Source organism: Pan paniscus, chromosome 19, assembly GCF_029289425.2.
Source record: "Pan paniscus chromosome 19, NHGRI_mPanPan1-v2.0_pri, whole genome shotgun sequence".
In the NCBI taxonomy this organism is placed as follows: domain Eukaryota; kingdom Metazoa; phylum Chordata; class Mammalia; order Primates; family Hominidae; genus Pan; species Pan paniscus.
Window position 1 is genome coordinate 99,256,574 of NC_073268.2, and position 17,738 is coordinate 99,274,311.

A 17,738-nucleotide genomic window follows, 5' to 3' on the forward strand; every position below is an offset into this window, starting at 1 on the left:
CACCCAGGAGGATGGGGTTCCTGCCCACTCCCACCCCCAAGAGCAAAGGAATGCGCAGATCTGGAGCCATGGCTGGGCAGCTGCCACTGAACCTGGGGAGCACAAGGCTCTCTCCCTGCTGGCTTGGAAGGTGGGTGGCTTCTGCCTGTTCCTGGCTCCCACCAGCTCCGTGGAGCACGCAGCCCCGGCGCCACCTCCCCACTGCTGCTGGCGTCATGACAGTGACTGCTCCAGACAGGCCGCCGCCATCTGTGGGTGCCGCATGCCCATGCAGAGACTGCTCCAGACTGGCCGCCGCCATCTGTAGGTGCCACACGTCTATGCAGAGACTGCTGCAGACAGGCCGCCGCCGTCTGTGGGTGTCGCATGCCCATGCAGAGACTGCTCCAGACAGGCCGCCGCCATCTGTGGGTGTCACATGTCTATGGACAGACTGCTCCAGACAGGCCGCCGCCATCTGTGGGTGTCACATGCCCATGCAGAGACTGCTCCAGACAGGCCGCCGCCATCTGTGGGTGTCACATGTCTATGCAGAGACTGCTCCAGACAGGCCGCCGCCATCTGTGGGTGTCACATGTCTATGCAGAGACTGCTCCAGACAGGCCGCCGCCATCTGTGGGTGTCACATGTCTATGCAGTGACTGCTCCAGACAGGCCGCCGCCATCTGTGGGTGTCACATGTCTATGCAGTGACTGCTCCAGACAGGCTGTCGCCGCCATCTGTGGGTGCCACATGCAGAGTGACCCAGGGGCTTGCCACAAGGGGGACAGTCAGGCAGGGACTCTGTGTGCACATGCATCCAAGCACAAGGCAGGTGTGGGCAGAGAAGCGAGTTGGAGCCATCCTCAGGAGGAGTGAATTACTGGGGATGTTGACCTTGGGACACCGGGAAGAGAATCTCATTTGCAGAGTAGGAAAACGCTGCTGGAACGGAAAGTCTGAGAAAGACAGCAAGAGCAGGCCAGAGCAAAGCAGGACGCGGGAGTGAAGGCCTGCAGTGTGGGTGCGTGTGCAAGACCCAGAAACGCGCAGATGTGTGGGGCCAGCAACGCCACGGCCACATCCTCAGCCACAGAACAACACACAACATCTCAAGGATGAACTCATCAACGCACCAACGGTTAGTCTCTTATCTAATAAATAAAGCATATCCCGGTTACAAATAATCAACACAGATGTTTCAATAATCTTGAGTAGAAAGTTGAGAGCTTGTCATTTGAGTCAGGAAATGGGACTCCGCGGAAATGATGGCCTTGAGAGAGCCCTCATGTGTTCTTTGTGCAGTCGGCAATTCCATGTGGACAGGAAAAATGGACTGAAAACTTAAACTGATATGATGAAGATAATATCCTTCAATTGAAAATGAAAATGGAAAAAGTCATTTATAAACCATTTGAATGGACAAAAAAGAAAATTGGTTAGGAATTAAATTAGCTCGATGAAAGTCACTTTTTTTCTTTTTTGCTTTTTTTTTTTGAGATGGAGTCTCACACTCTATTACCCAGGCTGGAGTGCAGTGGTGCGATCTCGGCTCACTGCAACCTCCGCCTCCTGGGTTCAAGTGATTCTCCCGCCTCAGCCTCCTGAGTAGCTGGGATTACAGGCGTCAGCCACAGTGCCTGGCCAAAAGTCACTCTTTTTTTTTTTTTTTTTTTTTGAGACGGAGTCTTGCTCTGTTGCCAGGCTGGAGGGCAATGGAGAGCAGTGGTGCAATCTCGGCTCACTGCAAGCTCCGCCTCCCGGGTTCACGCCATTCTCCTGCCTCAGCCTCCCGAGTAGCTGGGACTACAGGCGCCCGCCACCACGCGTGGCTAACTTTTTGTGTGTGTGTGTTTTTAGTAGAAACAGGGTTTCACCGAATTAGCCAGGATGGTCTCGATCTCCTGACCTTGTGACCCACCTGCCTCGGCCTCCCAAAGTGCTGGGATTTCAGGCGTGAGCCACCGCGCCCGGCCCAAAAGTCACTCTTAAAAATGCTTTCTCGGCCGGGCACAGTGGCTCATGCCTGTAATCCCAGCACTTTGGGAGGCCAAGGCAGGCAGATCGCCTGAGGTCAGGAGTTTGAGACCAGCCTGGCCAACATGGCAAAACCCCATCTCCACAAAAACACAAAAATTAGCCAGTCATGGTGGTGTGCGCCTGTAATCCCAGCTACTCAGGAGGCTAAGGCAGGAGAATCGCTTGAACCTGGGAGGCAGAGGTTGCAGTGAGCCGAGATTGCACCACTGCACTCCCGCCTGGGCGACAGAGCAAGACTCCATCTCAAAAAAAAAAAAAAAAAAAAAAAAAAAAAGTTTCTCAACAAAAACTTAACGGTGGCATAGTTCTGATGAAAATCTTCATGTTCATGGCATGGAGTTAAAATGTCCAAACGGTCAAGGCCACAGATTAAAACAGGGACATCCGCAGGCCCTGGCCCGAGGGGAGGAGCATACAGGGAGTGGTTCACCCACTCCACCGCCTTTGGAGCACCTTTTAATTCTCTCACTCTTCTCTAATGTGTTCCTTGATTTATCTATTACCATCTGCGGATTTTCATCGGTTCTTTTTTGCCTTTTTTTTTTTTTTTTTTTTGAGACGGAGTTTTGCTCTTGTCACCCAGGCTGGAGTGCAATGGCGGGATCTCAGCTCACTGCAACCTCCGCCTCCCGGGTTCAAGCGATTCTCCTGCCTCAGCCTCCCGAGTATCTGGGATTACAAGCGCCCGCCACCACGCCCCGCTAATCTTTTTTGCTTTTTAAAATTGTGAAATGCGGTATACACACAGAAAAGTGCGTGAACACACACATACGTACCATTTAATAGATAGTTATAAAGTGATCCGCCCGCCTCAGCCTCCCAAAGTGCTGGGATTACAGGCGTGAGCCACCGCGCCCGGCCTCAGGAGAGGATTCGTGTTTGCTTCTCCCAATGTCCAGGGAAGCGACATTTCCTATTTGCTTTAGACTAAAATCTATACTTGAATTTTTTGTTTACTGTAGGTAATATTAATTAGGGTTGCAGTCCGTGGAGGGCCGACTGTGCGAACGGTTTCTATGAACCATCCTTTGCTGAAGGCTGAAACCTCTTCGTCCCCTGGGAGAGTTCCTATTCAGGCCTTCTTGTAGTTAGTTCATCCTTGTGTTGACAGCTGTATTAGGGTTCTCCAGAGAGACGGATCCAGTAGGATATAGACGTAGATCCAGGACAGGAGATGGACTGGGGGAGCTGGCGTTTGCAATTACGGAGGCCGAGAAGTCTGTGAGCGGGAGACCCCGGGACTCGGGTAGCCGGGCTCAGCCCAGGTCGGAAGGCCTCAGAAGCGGGGAAGCGGATGGTGTGGCCCTCAGCACGACCCACCCCAAATCATGCCTTGCCAGGTTTCTGGGAATTCCTGGTCCAGCCCAGCTGGCACCTGACACTGGCCGTAACGGCAGGGCCACTGTTAGCTGTTAGCCTCAGGGCCGCAGGTTTAGGGGCGGTGTCTCCGTTGCACGTGCACCCCGAGCGCGCCCGCCACTCCCCACATCAGGAGCTCTGTTCCTCGGGTTCAGCAAACGCCCGGGCGAAAGCAATCTTAACATTCTGGGCTCCCGGCACCCAGACCTTGGGCTGATGTCCCTTGCTAGTGGGTCAGCTCTTTAGAAAATATATTCTAACTATTTCCATCAGCATTTACACTTATTTTGTGCAGGAGAGTTGAACCCAAACCGTCTGGGTCGGGGTCGGTCAGGCCCCGCCCCCCTGACGTCATCTCACCCCCACCCAATCCCCCGCGCCCCTCCCCTTCCCGCCCCTCAATCCCCGCCCTCATCTCTGCGGCCACGCCCGCCCCTTCCCGCCACCCAATCCCTGTGCTCGTCTCTGCGGCCAGACCCCCCCCCCGCCCCTGCCCGCTTTTCACCCAATCCTAGCGCTTGTCTCTGCGGCCGGGCCCCGCCCCACCCGCCCCCCGCCCAATCCTCGCGCGGACTCATGTCCGCCCGCTCGGCCGCCGTCTCTCGAGTCTCCGCCAGGTCCGGGGCGGGTCCGCGGCCGCGGCGGGAACATGGAGGAGCTGCTGAGGCGCGAGCTGGGCTGCAGCTCTGTCAGGGCCACGGGCCACTCGGGGGGCGGGTGCATCAGCCAGGGCCGGAGCTACGACACGGATCAAGGACGAGTGTTCGTGAAAGTGAACCCCAAGGCGGAGGTCAGGCAGCGGGTCGGGCGGGCCAGGGGACCGGTTTCTTTCCGGAGAGGGTCGCGGGCCTCGGCGCGGGGCGCGGCCTGGGCTTCTCCCGCCGGAGGCCGGGGGTGGCTCTCCCGGGACTGCCGCCGCCGCCCCTTGCGGGGAACCCTTTGCGCGGGGCGAGCGGTGAACGGGGGCGGCGGAAGCGTCCGGGGCGTCCGGACGAGTTTGCACCTGCGGGGAACTGTCCGGAGCAGGAACCGCGGCCGCCCCACACCTCCTGTTCTCCGTGAACTTTCTCTCGGGGGCGCTACGTGAAATGGGGCGGGTCTGGCTGCTGCAGTCTTGCTCCCGGGGTTCCTGCCCTGCGGTGCTGGTTAAGTGGGGTCGTTCTAGCCGGGGAAGCTGGTTAAGTCCTCAGCTTAAGTGGCTCTGGAGGTGTCCATCCCCCGTGAGCCTCGGTCAGTACGTTGTGAAACGGGGCGAAGGTGCTGCCCCCAGGCCAGCTGCTGCGCCTCACCACACCCTGGCATGCTCTGTCCTTCTGTTAGAATCATTCTCGGGCCGGGCGCGGTGGCTCACGCCTGTAATCCCAGCACTTTGGGAGACCGAGGTGGGTGGATCACGAAGTCAGGAGTTCGAGACCAGCCTGGCCAACAAGGTGAAACCCTCATCTCTACTAAAAATACAAAAATTAGCTGGGCGTGGTGGCGGGCGCCTGTAATCCCAGCTACTGAGGAGGCTGAGGCAGAAGAATCGCTTGAACCCAGGAGGCAGAGGTTGCAGTGAGTCGAGATCGCACCACTGCACTCCAGCCTGCTGGGTGACAGAATGAGACTCCGTCTCACAAAAAAAAGAGTGTTCCTAGCAGCGGTGACATGGCAGCTGTGGTGGGGCTCTGAGGCTGAGGAGGTGGGGACTCTGAAGAACTGAAAGAAGGCTGAAGACAGCTGGAAGTCAGGAGCACGAGGAGAGTGTGTGTGTCTATGTGTATGTTGTGTGCGTGTACGTTGTATGTGTGTATGTTTGTATGTTGTGTGTATGTATTGTGTGTCTGTGTGTGTAAGGGTGGAGCCCCACGTGAGGATGGGAGAGTGGGCAGGGCAGTGGTGTGTGTCTCAGGAGAAAAGGAAAGGCCGCTGGCCCTGACCTCTTCTGCGGGGATCACTGCTGTGTATGTTGTGTGTGTGTGTCTGTGTGTTGTGTGTGTATGGTGTGTCTGTATGTCATGTGTATGTTGTGTGTGTTGTGTGTCTGTATGTGTTGTGTGTCTGTGTATATGTTGTGTGTGTGTGTTATGTGTCTGTGTGTGTAAGGGTGGAGCCCCAGATGAGGATGGGAGAGCAGGCAGGGCAGTGGTGTGTGTAGCAGGAGGAAAGGAAAGGCCGCTGGCTCTGACCTCTACTCTAGGGATCACTGCTGTGTGGTGAGCATGGGGACCCAAGGGAGGAGTTGGTGTGGTCCCAGGGAGTTGGATGGAAACAGCCTCTCAAGATGAGGTGGTTTCCAATGCTGGGCAGGAGGTGGCATGGAACTTGGTGGTCTATTCAGGTGAAAAGTGACCCCAGGTCACTGGCATAGGCAGTCAGGGTGCTGCCTGCACCTGAGAGGCCGGGTGAGTCTGTGTCCTGTAGGTGGAACAGGACTGCAGTTGAGGTGTCATCTGAGGACACTGACAGGTAACCCATGTTCACAGTCCCACTGTTGCCGGATCTTAGTGGAATATTAGTGCCTTCGATTTTCCTCTCTCCAGAGAACCTCCCAATTCAACCACAGCACACAAATATAGTCCAACACTAGAAAGCTCAAGCCCTCTTCTTCCAGTACAGCATCTGAACCTGTAGCCTACCCTGTTGGCAAGTGCATTTGAAAACACTGTCCATGGGTATGGAATCCTCAGTCAGGATAGTCTTGGTTTGAAGTCGTAATGCTAGAGGAAAACATATCTACAGAACCTTTCCGGAAGTAACCTTGCCTCCCTCTATTTCCACTTCCTCTCGTATTTTTCTGACAGGCCAGAAGAATGTTTGAAGGTGAGATGGCAAGTTTAACTGCCATCCTGAAAACAAACACGGTGAAAGTGCCCAAGCCCATCAAGGTTCTGGATGCCCCAGGCGGCGGGAGCGTGCTGGTGATGGAGCATGTGGACATGAGGCATCTGAGCAGGTGTGTCTTCACACCACCCCCCCACCCCCCACCTGGCTTTATTACCTGAGCAGGTGTGTCTTCACACCACCCCTGCCTTGTTTTATTACGTGTGTCTTCACACCACCCACTGGCTGGCTTTATTATCTGAGCAGGTGTGTGTTCACACCACCCCCCAGCTGGCTTCATGCCCTGCCCCGGCTGGCTTTGTTATCTGAGCAGGTGCACCCTCACACCAGCCCCCAGCTGGCTTTCTTTTCCACCAAGTGGTTCTCTGATGACTGAAGCTTGTACTGGGGGCATCATTTTGAGGAGTGTAATGCAAAGAACCCGTGACTCCACATACCATGAGTTCTGCAGAATGATCGGCAGGCACTCTCTGCAACCAAGGGCAGAAGCAAGAGGAATCTCCCAAAGTGAGATGCTGACCAAAGGCCTCGCTGCAGGCCGGCCGCGGTGGCTCACGCCTGGAATCCCAACACTTCGGGAGGCTGAGGCGGGTGAATCACTTGAGGTCAGGAGTTTGAGACCAGCCTGGCCAATATGGTGAAACCCCATGTCTACCAAAAATCCAAAAATTAGCTGGATGTGGTGGCAGGCGCCTCTAATTCCAGCTACTCTGGAGGCTGAGGCAGGAGAATCACTTGAACGCAGGAGGCAGAGGTTGCAGTGAGCTGAGATCGCACCACTGCACTCTAGCCTGGGCAGTAGAGCGAGACTCAGTCTCAAAAAAGAGGAAAAAAAAAAACACTGCAAACTTGGATGAGGCTGGGAAAGATCGTCAAATAATCAACACCTTTATCCCCCTCTTGCTTCACCAGAACCTACTTTCTGTCCTCAAAATGTCCGACCTACTAGCCGGCTGCGGTGGCTCACGCCTCTAATCCCGGCACTTTGGGAGGCCAAGGTGGGCGGATGACTTGAGGTCAGAGTTTGAGACCAGTCTGGCCAACACAGTGAAACCCCGCCTCTACTAAAAATAGAAAAAAATTAGCCAGGCATGGTGGCGGGCACCAGTAATCCCAGCTACTCGGGAGGCTGAGGCAGGAGAATCGCTTGAACCTGGGAGGCGGAGCTTGCAGTGAGCCGAGATCGTGCTGCTGCACTGCAGCCTGGGTGACAGAGCGAGACTCCATCTCAAAAAAAAAAAAAAAAGTTTGACCCTCTTTATGTGCCCTGAGACTGAGCAGTGGGTGTGTTGCCTTTCTGTGTGTCATCTGTTTAGTTGCTGTCGTTTGATTTGACAGTCATGCTGCAAAGCTTGGAGCCCAGCTGGCCGATTTACACCTTGATAACAAGAAGCTTGGAGAGATGCGCCTGAAGGAGGCGGGCACAGTGGGTATGGCACTGCGCGGGCCACGGGTGCTCCCGCCTAGAGAGGATGTTCAGCCAGTGTGGGCTCAGGGCGGGGGCCGTGCAGCAGCCGTGGGAGGGTCGGACGTGGGCTGATGGCAGAGCAAGGGAATGTCGGCCTTGAGCCACATCTCACGGTGCACTGAACACAGTGACTGTGATGCGTCTGTTGTGTCCTAAATGCATTTGAAAGATGAAAACATTTGCTGGACACAAGACACCCCTAGTGTTACAGTTACTTTTACCTCTCGTTCCCCAGAAGAGTGTAAGCAGAGGCTCTCTGGCTTTCTGTAAAAGGCAAGACCTTTAACCCAGGGTCTGTTCCTGTACAACAGTCATACTTGAGGCTCAGAATTACAGCCATCACGTCTGACCTTCCCAGAGCGTAACGCGCTGTCAGGATCGAGGGAATTTTCCGGTATTTTAATCTGCTGACATTTGGAATCCGTGTGCAGCCCACGTGGTAAATGTGGGGAGATTTGCTGACGATCGGAACAGATCACCAGGGGCCTGCTGTAGGAGACGGAGACATGCTGTTAGACAGTCTGTTCTGCGAGGGTCCATGACGGATCCCCCCAGGCGACCTGTGTGGTGAGGATCCACTGAGAGGCCTCCCAGGTCGCCTGTCCTGTCCCTTCCAGTCTTACAGAGTTTAGTCCATTGGGATTTTGAGTTAGGGAGACTGCAGAGGAGTGAGATTCTTTTTTTTTTTTTTTTTTTTTTTTTTAAGACGGAATTTCACTCTTGTCCCCCAGGCTGGAGGGCAGTGGTGCAATCTTGGCTCACCGCGACCTCCGCCTCCTGAGTTCAAGCGATTTTCCTGCCTCAGCCTCCCGAGTAGCTGGGATTACAGGTGCATGCCACCGCGCCCAGCTAATTTTTGTATTTTTAGTAGAGACGGGGTTTCACCATGTTGGCCAGGCTGGTCTCAATCTCCTGATCTCAGGTGATCCACCCACCTCAGCCTCCCAAAGTGCTGGGATTACAGGCGTGAGCCACTGCACCCTGCCTGAGATTATTTCAAAGCACAATAGTTTATCTGACACACATGGCACCAGGTTTGCCACTGAGAGCCATCCTTTCTGATGGATTGGGGGCAGATTCTTTTTCCTCTTTATTTATTTATTTTTATTTTATTTTTTTGAGAAGGAGTCTTGCTTTGTTCCCCAGGCTGGAGTGCAGTGGCGTGATCTCTGCTCACTGCAAGCTCCGCCTCCCAGGTCCACGCCATTCTCCTGCCTCAGCCTCCTAAGTAGCTGGGACTACAGGCGCCTGCCACCACGCCTGGCTAATTTTTTGTATTTTTAGTAGAGACAGGGTTTCACCATGTTAGCCAGGATGGTCTCAACTTCCTGACCTCATGATCCACCTGCCTCGGCCTCCCAAAGTGCTGGGATTACAGGCGTGAGCCACTGCGCCTGGCCTGTTTTTTACTTCTTATGTTTTTTATATTTTGTTTTGTTTTTTTTTTTTTTTGAAATGGAGTTTTGCTCTTGTTGCCCAGGCTGGAGTGCAGTGGCACGATCTCAGCTCACCGCAACCTCCGCTTCCTGGGTTCAAGTGATTCTCCTGCCTCAGCCTTCTGAGTAGCTGGGATTACAGGCATGAACCACTGCGCCCGGCCATTTTTATGGTTTTTCTTGAGATGGAGTTTCACTCTCGTCGCCCAGGCTGGAGTGCAATGGAGCGATCTCAACTCACTGCAACCTCCGCCTCCCGGGTTCAAGTGATTCTCCTGCCTCAACCTCCCGAGTAGCTGGGATTATAGGCGCCTGCCACCATGCCTAGCTGATTTTTATATGTTCAGTAGAGACAGGGTTTCACCACGTTGGGCAGGCTGGTCTCGAACTGCTGACCTCCGGTGATCCGCCCACCTCAGCCTCCCAAAGTGTCTTTCCTCTTTAAGAACATCCTCCCCTTTGTTTCCTGACACAGTGTGGTCTTCCCCCACACCCCCGCTTGTTGGGATGTGAGACGGGTCCCCTGAGAGGTGCCCGCAGGCTGCCTGTCCTGTGCGTGTCCTCTGGTGCCCCTGCTCGGGAGCAGCTAGTGTCTTTGATGCTGACGTCTGCTGGAGCCCACAGGCCCCTAGTGTCTTTGATGCTGACATCTGCTGGAGCAGGCTCTGTTAGGGGTGTTGTGTGAGCTGGTGGAGACCCAGGCCCTGTTTGTCTCTGGCAGGGGCATAAGCTGGTAGGAGCTCGCTGAGGTCGTGTCTGAAGGTGACTCAGTTTCGAGAGTGGGCGCTGGGATCCCTTGGAACTAATTTTCCTTCTTTTACTTTTGCTTGCAAGGGAGAGGAGGTGGGCAGGAGGAACGGCCCTTTGTGGACCAGTTTGGATTTGACGTGGTGACGTGCTGTGGATACCTCCCCCAGGTGAGTGCACAGCGTTTGCTTCTATTTCACAATCAGGTCAGCTGTTCAGACACAGGGGTTGGTGGGACACACCCCCCTCCTTTTTTTGTGAGCTTTAGTAAAAGTATTTGCACCATTTTTTCTTTGCTGATGTTTGAGAGGTTGACATAAGATCGACCCACCTAATATGCTAGGTAAGCATGAAGAAACTGAGGAGGACCAGCAAGTTAGGAGCTGGATTTCAAGGTGGGTAAAAATGAGGGAATTTAACAAATGTTTTATTTTAGGTATACTAAACTCTCAAAGAGGGTGGAATGACAAGGGTTTGTCACTTTTGGTTGTGTGATTTTATGGTGGCTTCCCTCCGCATTTCCGCCTGGGGAGTTCTGCTTGACGCCCAGCACGTGTGCAGTGGACAGGGCTCCTGTCCTGTCCTCGGGAGGAGGGTACAGATGAACCCAGAAAACTTTCCAGGGTTTCCTGGCGGGCGCGGGGGCAGTAGAAAGACTTTGAAATGTTGAAGGTTGTTCAGAAACCTGCTTAGGGGCGGGGAGTGGTGCCCTCTGGTCCTGCCTGCTCCGGGGGGTTTTTCGCCAGCTCCGCCCCTTCGTCTTGTGGCTGTACTCACAGTGTGTGTGTGCATGTGTGTGTGTGCATATGTGTATTTGTGTGCACGCACGTCTGTGCGCATATGTGTATTTGTGCACGCACGTCTGTGCGCATATGTGTATGTGTGTGCATGTGTGCGCACGTGCGCCTTGTGCATTGTGTATGTGTGTGCATATGTGTGCATGTGTATGTGCACACGTGTGCATGTGTATGTGTGCACACATGTGTGCATGCGTGCGCGCACACATGTATGTGTGCAGGCGTGTGTGCGCATGACTGTGTGCCTGATGCATGATGTTGGCGTCGTGTGCTACTCCAGTCGTGTGTGTCTGTTTTGCTTCCCTCCTGGGTGGTAAGCACCTGTGACCTGGATGTCCTTTCTCGGGGTCCTTCTCAGTGGGGCTCCATGTGACTTTTCCTGTCATCACTGTCTGGGGAGGGGCTGTCTGGACAGATGTCAGAAGTGAGCCACGGGGTTGGGGCAGGTCAGCCAGCTCTGGCCTCAGTACTCCAGTGTGAGTGTAAATTAAGAGGAAATGTTAGCCAGTTGCTTTAGCAGCAAAAAAAAATTTCTTTTTTTTTTTAAATAAAAAAGCCCTGGTGGCTCATGCCTGTAATTCCAGCACTTTGGGAGGCCGAGGTGGGAGGACTGCTTGAGCCCAGCAGTTCGAGACCAGCCTGGCCAACATGGCGAAACCCTCTCTCTAGTAAAAATACAAAAAATTAGCAGGGTGTGGTGGTGCGTGCCTGTAGTTCCAGCCACTTGGAAGGCTGAGGTGGGAGGATTGCTTAAGCCTGGGAATTCAACGCTGCAGTGAGCTGTGACTGCACCACTGCACTCCAGCTTGGGTAATGGAGCAAGACCTTGTTTCACAAAGATGAAAAAGAAAGAAAATGTTCTGGACCGGGCACGGTGGCTCACGCCTGTAATCCCAGCACTTTGGGAGGCTGAGGCGGGCAGATCACATGAGGTAAAGAGTTTGAGACCAGCCTGACCAACATGGTGAAATCCTGTCTCTACTAAAAATACAAAAATTAGCCGGGCATGGTGGTGTGCACCTGTAATCCCAGCTACTCTGGGGGCTGAGGCAGGAGAATCGCTTGAACCCGGGAGACAGAGATTGCGGTGAGCTGAAATCACGCCATTGCACTCCAGCCTGGGTGACAAGAGTGAAACTTCATCTCAAAAAAGAAAAAAACAAGTAAAAAGTAAACTAAAAGGTAGTACAGTCAGATATCTTTTGTTACCTATGGAACCTGTAAAGGCCAAAAGTGTGCTGCACGTGTGCCAACCAGAGCACGAGGGAGCAGGCCCCGTGGCACCCTGTGATGCGAGTGTGACTTGGGACAACAATCTTTATGGGCAGCAACGTGGCAATGCCTATCAAAAAAAAAATTTTTTTTTGAGACGGAGTCTCGCTCTGTCACCCAGGCTGGAGTGCAGTGGTGCAATCTCGGCTCACTGCAAGTTCCGCCTCCCAGGTTCACGCCATTCTTCTGCCTCAGCCTCCTGAGTAGCTGGGACTACAGGTGCCTGTCACCATGCCCGGCTAATTTTTTTTTTTTGTATTTTTAGTAGAGATGGCGTTCCACCGTGTTAGCCAGGACAGTCTCAATCTCCTGGCCTTGTGATCTGCTTGCCTCAACCTCCCAAAGTGCTGGGATTACAGGCATGAGCCACCGCGCCTGGCCAAAAATTTAAAATTTAGTTTTAATTTTAATTTTAAAAGATAGAGTCTCACTCTGTTGCCCAGGCTGGAGAGCAGTGGCATGATCATAGCTCACTGCAGCCTCAAACTTTCTGGGCTCAAGCCATCCTCCTGCCCCAGCCTCCCATGTAGCTGGGACTACAGGCATGCACCACCACACTTGGCTAATTTTTTAATTTTTTTTGTGGAGACAGGGGTCTCACTATGTTGCCCAGGCTGGTCTCAAACTCCTGGCCTCAAGTGATCCTCCCACCTCAGCCACGCAAAATGCTGGGATTACAGATATTGGTCACCACTCCCAGCCCCCTTTCAAAATTTTTAATTTATTTAATTTATTTTTTTGAAATGGAGTCTCGCTGTCACCCAGGCTAGAGTGCGGTGGTGTGATCTTGGCTCACTGCAACCTCCTGCTTCCGGGTTCAATCAGTTCTCCTGCCTCAGCCTCCTGTGTGACTGGGATTACAGGCGCCCACCACCACGTCCGGCTAATTTTTGTATTTTTAGTACAAGCATGAGCCACCGCACCTGGCCCCCCTTTCAAAATTTTAAATGGACTTATGCTCTGACCCAGTAATTATCCTTTAGGATTTATTCTACAGGCATATTTACATGTATGCAAAATGGCACAGACACAAGGGTATTTGCTGTGCCACTCTTGGTACTATGACAAGGAAAATCCAGAGGAGCACTGGGTGAAGTCCTGGTGCATCATCTGATGAACTATTGTCAGCTGCTACAAAACAACGTAAAGAAAGCGGGAGCAGGGCCAGGCGCGGCGGCCCACGCCCGTAATCCCAGCACTTTGAGAGGCCGAAGCGGGCAGGTCACCTGAGGTCAGGAGTTTGAGACCAGCCTGACCAACATGGCGAAAACCCGTCTCTACTAAAAATACAAAAAAATTAGCCGGGCATGGTGGTGCATGCTTGTAATCCCAGCTACTTGGGAGGCTGAGGCAGGAGAATCGCTTGAACCCGGGAGGCAGAGGTTGCAGTGAGCCGAGATGGCACCACTGCACTCCAGCCTGGGCAATGAGAGCGACTCTATCTCAAAAAAAAAAAAGAAAAAAAAATATTCTAGAAGCCTTCATTCTTGGAAGGCTACAGAGTGGGTCCTGAAGCATCCCCATGCTTCCCACTGCTCTTGGGATAGGATCTGAGGTCTCAGCATGTCCATGAGATTCCGGTTCCCCCTGGGATGTGGTTCCCCCCTCAGGCTCCTGTGACTGCCACCCCTCCCACGTGCCGCCCCTGCAGCCCTCTCCACTTTGAGATGCTTGTGGGTAGCTGAGCTCTCCCTCGGTTCTGGCATTTTCCAGTGAACTGTGCTTTTGCTGTTACTGTGCAGGTGAATGACTGGCAGGAGGACTGGGTCGTGTTCTATGCCCGGCAGCGCATTCAGCCCCAGATGGACATGGTGGAGAAGGAGTCTGGGGACAGGGAGGCCCTCCAGCTTTGGTCTGCTCTGCAGGTGAGTGTGGCCCCACTGCATGCCCAGCACCTGCCACACGCCCCACTTGCCTGAGGTAGGGGAGGCACCAAGGCAGGTGAGGCCACCTCTGAGTCTGATTCTGGGTGGGAAGCGGGTGCCTGGCGGTGTGCTATCCGCTGCTGCCTGGGCTGGGGGCGGCGGGGACCTGGAGCGGCGCCCCTCATGCTCGCGTTGATCAGTTTGCTGAGGCTCCATTTTCCTCCCTGCAGTTAAAGATCCCTGACCTGTTCCATGACCTGGACATCATCCCAGCCTTGCTCCACGGGGACCTCTGGGGTGGAAACGTAGCAGAGGATTCCTCTGGGCCGGTGATTTTTGACCCGGCTTCTTTCTACGGCCACTCAGAATATGAGCTGGCAATAGCTGGCATGTTTGGGGGCTTTAGCAGCTCCTTTTACTCCGCCTACCACGGCAAAATCCCCAAGGCCCCAGGATTCGAGAAGCGCCTTCAGTTGTATCAGCTCTTTCACTACTTGAACCACTGGAATCATTTTGGATCGGGGTACAGAGGATCCTCCCTGAACATCATGAGGAATCTGGTCAAGTGAGCGGGCCTCGCTCTGGAAGGAGGCCTCAGAGGTTTCTCCACAGTCCTCTTCTGGGCAAATTCTTGTTTCTTCACATGCCGGAGTAGCTTAAGACCAATGCAGTAGCTTATTTCCAAGCCTTGCAAAGTATATAATATCTAAGGGGAAAGGTTTTGTCATCCCAGCGTTGTCCACTTTGTGGGGGTTTGTAGGTAGACGGAGCCACACTACAGGCAGGGTATGAGCAGAGGGATGTATGGAGTGTGGGTGACTCTGAGCCTCACTGCTGCTGCAAGGTGGAGAAACTGTAAGTGAACTCCTGTGGGTGCGGGGGAGGGTATCCGGTGCGCAGGGAGGTGGCCAGCGCCCCCGGGCACTGCTGCTCATAGGTACCTTTCCGCCGCCTCCTCCCTGCTCTGCTGTGCAGGAATGTCTCTGAGCTGTTCACGTTGATGCTTCTTGGTTGGCAAGACTTGGGTGTAGACATGAAACCATCTTACTAAAAGCGTCTTAAAATGACCAATTCCAAAATCAAGCGTATTCCCTTTTCTTCCTGCATGATCCCTGGGCCCTGCCGCAGGCTGAGCAAGTCTGTAAACTGATTCTGGGAGAAACCAAGCTGCTGGCCGTAGGGTGTCCTTGGGTAAATCCAGGAGTCTTCATTGCTTCTGTTATTACCCCGTCTCCTCTGCCATTTTCTACAGCTTGCTGAGTTGTCATTCCTTTGCAACATTAAAATACATGCTGAACTCATATTTTTCCTCCCTTCACTGTTGTAGTAAAGAGAAATATTTCATGAATGGCATTGATGCTAATAAATCCTTTGCACAAAAATTTGAATAAACTTCCAGTGGTTTCGATAATGTACAAGATTGTATATTTCCCTCATTTATTGTAATTCAATATCTTAGTTGTTTGCTGAAAAACTTGTAATATTTTGTGACAAACAGGTACAACTAGTGTTTTTGTTGTTGTTTTTAGAGACAGGGTCTTGTTCTGTTGCCTAAGCTGCAGTGCGGTGGCATGATCATAGCTCACTGCAGCCTCAAACTCCCAGGTTCTAGCAGTCCTCCCATCTCAGCCTCTTGAGTAGCTGGAACTACAGGTGTGCACCACCACACCCGGCTAATTTTTGTATGTTTAGTAGAGATGAGGTTTTGCCATGTTGCCCTGGCTGGCCTCAAACTCCTGAGCTCAAGCAATCCTCCCACCTCAGCCTCCCGAGTGCTGGGATTACAGGCCTGAGCCACCATGCCTGACCCAACTGTTCTTTCTTTTTTTTTTTTTTAAGACAGAGTCTCACTGTTTCCAAGCTGGAGTGGTGCAATGGTGCGATCTCAGCTCCCTGCAACCTCTGCCCTCCGCCTTCTGGGCTCAAGCAATTCTCATGTCTCAGCCTCCTGAGTAGCTGGAGTAGTCGGTGTGTCACCACACTGGCTAATTTTTGTATTTTTAGTAGAGACGGGGTTTCAGCATGCTGCCCAGGCTGGTCTCCAACTCCTGACTTCAGGCAATCAACCCGCCTCAGCCTCCCAGCTGTTTCTTTTTTCTTTTTTCTTTTTGAGATGGAGTCTTGCTCTGTCACCCAGGCTGGAGTATAGTGGTGCGATCTCAGCTCACTGCAACCTCTGCCTCCTGGGTTCAAGGATTCTCCTGTCTCAGCCTCCCGATGTAGCTGGGATTACAGGTGTGTGCCGCCACACCTGGCTAATTTTTGTATTTCTAGTAGAGATGGGATTTTGCCCTCTTGGCCAGGCTGGTCTTGAACTCCTGGCCTCAAGGAATCTGCCTGCCTTGGCCTCCCAAAGTGCTGGGATTACAGGCCTGAGCCACCATCCCTGACCCAACTATTGTTTCTTAAAAAAACTCTTTTTAACCTTGCCTTTTTGTTAGGGTAGAAGGATAGCTCAGAGCTTCAAAGTAAGAGCAGGACTAGACTAAGAACTGTCTGTGATATTTGACCAGAGGTGCAGCCTAGCTGCCATTCTTCCTCACCCTGTGGAAGACATTAAAGGGAGAATGAAAGTAGCTGTAGAATTACCTTTGGGGGAAGAAGCCACTTGGTGAACTTGGCAAACACCCGTGTTTGAGGGGTCACCCAGGGTGTCATGAGCCGGGCTGAAGGGGATGGATTAATTACTTGTCTTGTTTGCTTGTTTCTGTTGTAAGTCAGGGCCCCTCAGCAGAAGGCAGAACAGAACCGAGTTCCTTTAGAATGCTGGTTTTTGTGTGGAGTGAGGAAGGACCGTGAGTGTGGTCAGTTTCCAACCTGACAGTTCCTGCTACCGTTGGCCAGGACTGCAGCTTGTTACTTTGACCCTGGGAAGAAGGTAAGTGTTCCCAAGAAAAGGGACGTCCCAAAGCGGCGCCATCCCGATGGCACGTGTGCTGCTCGACTCCCTGCCAGGTAGGTCCGTCCCGACGGCGCCTGTGCTGCTCGACTCCCCCCACCGGGTAGGTCCATCCCGACAGCACCTGTGCCCCTCACCTCCCCGCCGGGTAGGTCCATCCCGACAGCACCTGTGCCCCTCACCTCCCCGCTGGGTAGGTCCATCCCGACAGCACCTGTGCCCCTCACCTCCCTGCCGGGTAGGTCCATCCCGACGGTGCATGTGCCCCTCAGCTCCCCGCCGGGTAGGTCCATCCCGACAGCACCTGTGCCCCTCAGCTCCCCACCGGGTAGGTCCATCCTGACAGCACCTGTGCCGCTCGACTCCCCACCGGGTAGGTCCATCCCGACAGCACCTGTGCCCCTCACCTCCCTGCCGGGTAGGTCCATCCCGACGGTGCATGTGCCCCTCAGCTCCCCGCCGGGTAGGTCCATCCCGACAGCACCTGTGCCCCTCAGCTCCCCACCGGGTAGGTCCATCCTGACAGCACCTGTGCTGCTCGACTCCCCACCGGGTAGGTCCATCCCGACAGCACCTGTGCCCCTCACCTCCCCGCCGGGTAGGTCCATCCCGACAGCACCTGTGCCGCTCGACTCCCTGCCGGGTAGGTCCATCCCGACAGCACCTGTGCCGCTCGACTCCCCGCCGGGTAGGTCCATCCCGACGGTGCATGTGCCCCTCAGCTCCCCGCCGGGTAGGTCCATCCCGACAGCACCTGTGCCCCTCACCTCCCCGCCGGGTAGGTCCATCCCGACGGCACGTGTGCTGCTTGGCTCCCCGCCGGGTAGGTCCTACGGAGCGATGCGGTCGGTTTCCAGGAGGGTTTTGGTTTTGGCGGCTGCCAGGCCTGAGGCCTTCCACAGAGATAATGAGTCCACAACTGAAACTGTCTGGGAAGCACAGCCCAGGCTCCTTCCTTCTGTGGTTAGTCACGTAGGGGCAGAATGGCCATCGGGCCAGGAAACAGTGGGTGGAATGTGGATCCGTTCAGCTTTAGGGAATCGGAAGAGAAG

The 17,738-nt window shown here is 53.8% G+C and overlaps 1 protein-coding gene across 2 annotated transcripts; it reads left to right on the forward strand.

The window, feature by feature from the left end:
* The first annotated feature begins 3,250 nt into the window (after window positions 1-3,250).
* FN3KRP (fructosamine 3 kinase related protein) lies at window positions 3,251-15,202 on the forward strand. 2 transcript variants are annotated; one of them, XM_055101084.2, is made up of 7 exons: window positions 3,990-4,169; window positions 4,700-4,809; window positions 6,163-6,314; window positions 7,541-7,632; window positions 9,941-10,023; window positions 13,665-13,787; window positions 14,018-15,202. In XM_055101084.2, exons 3-7 carry the CDS (start codon window positions 6,172-6,174, stop codon window positions 14,354-14,356), a joined length of 780 nt encoding a protein of 259 aa, XP_054957059.1. In that variant the 5' UTR covers window positions 3,990-4,169; window positions 4,700-4,809; window positions 6,163-6,171; the 3' UTR covers window positions 14,357-15,202. The 2 variants fall into 2 exon arrangements, with proteins under 2 accessions (XP_003809017.1, XP_054957059.1); XM_003808969.5 differs by lacking the exon at window positions 4,700-4,809 and having other exon boundaries at window positions 3,251-4,169.
* Window positions 15,203-17,738: the final 2,536 nt, after the last annotated feature.

Excerpts from the sequence above, each read along its gene's own strand:
- FN3KRP (XM_003808969.5), top strand. The coding sequence starts at position 4,029 with ATGGAGGAGCTGCTGAGGCGCGAGCTGGGCTGCAGCTCTGTCAGGGCC. Across the intron at positions 4,170-6,162 it reads AAGTGAACCCCAAGGCGGAG|GCCAGAAGAATGTTTGAAGG; the intron begins GTCAGGCAGCGG and ends TTTTTCTGACAG. Across the intron at positions 10,024-13,664 it reads GCTGTGGATACCTCCCCCAG|GTGAATGACTGGCAGGAGGA; the intron begins GTGAGTGCACAG and ends GTTACTGTGCAG.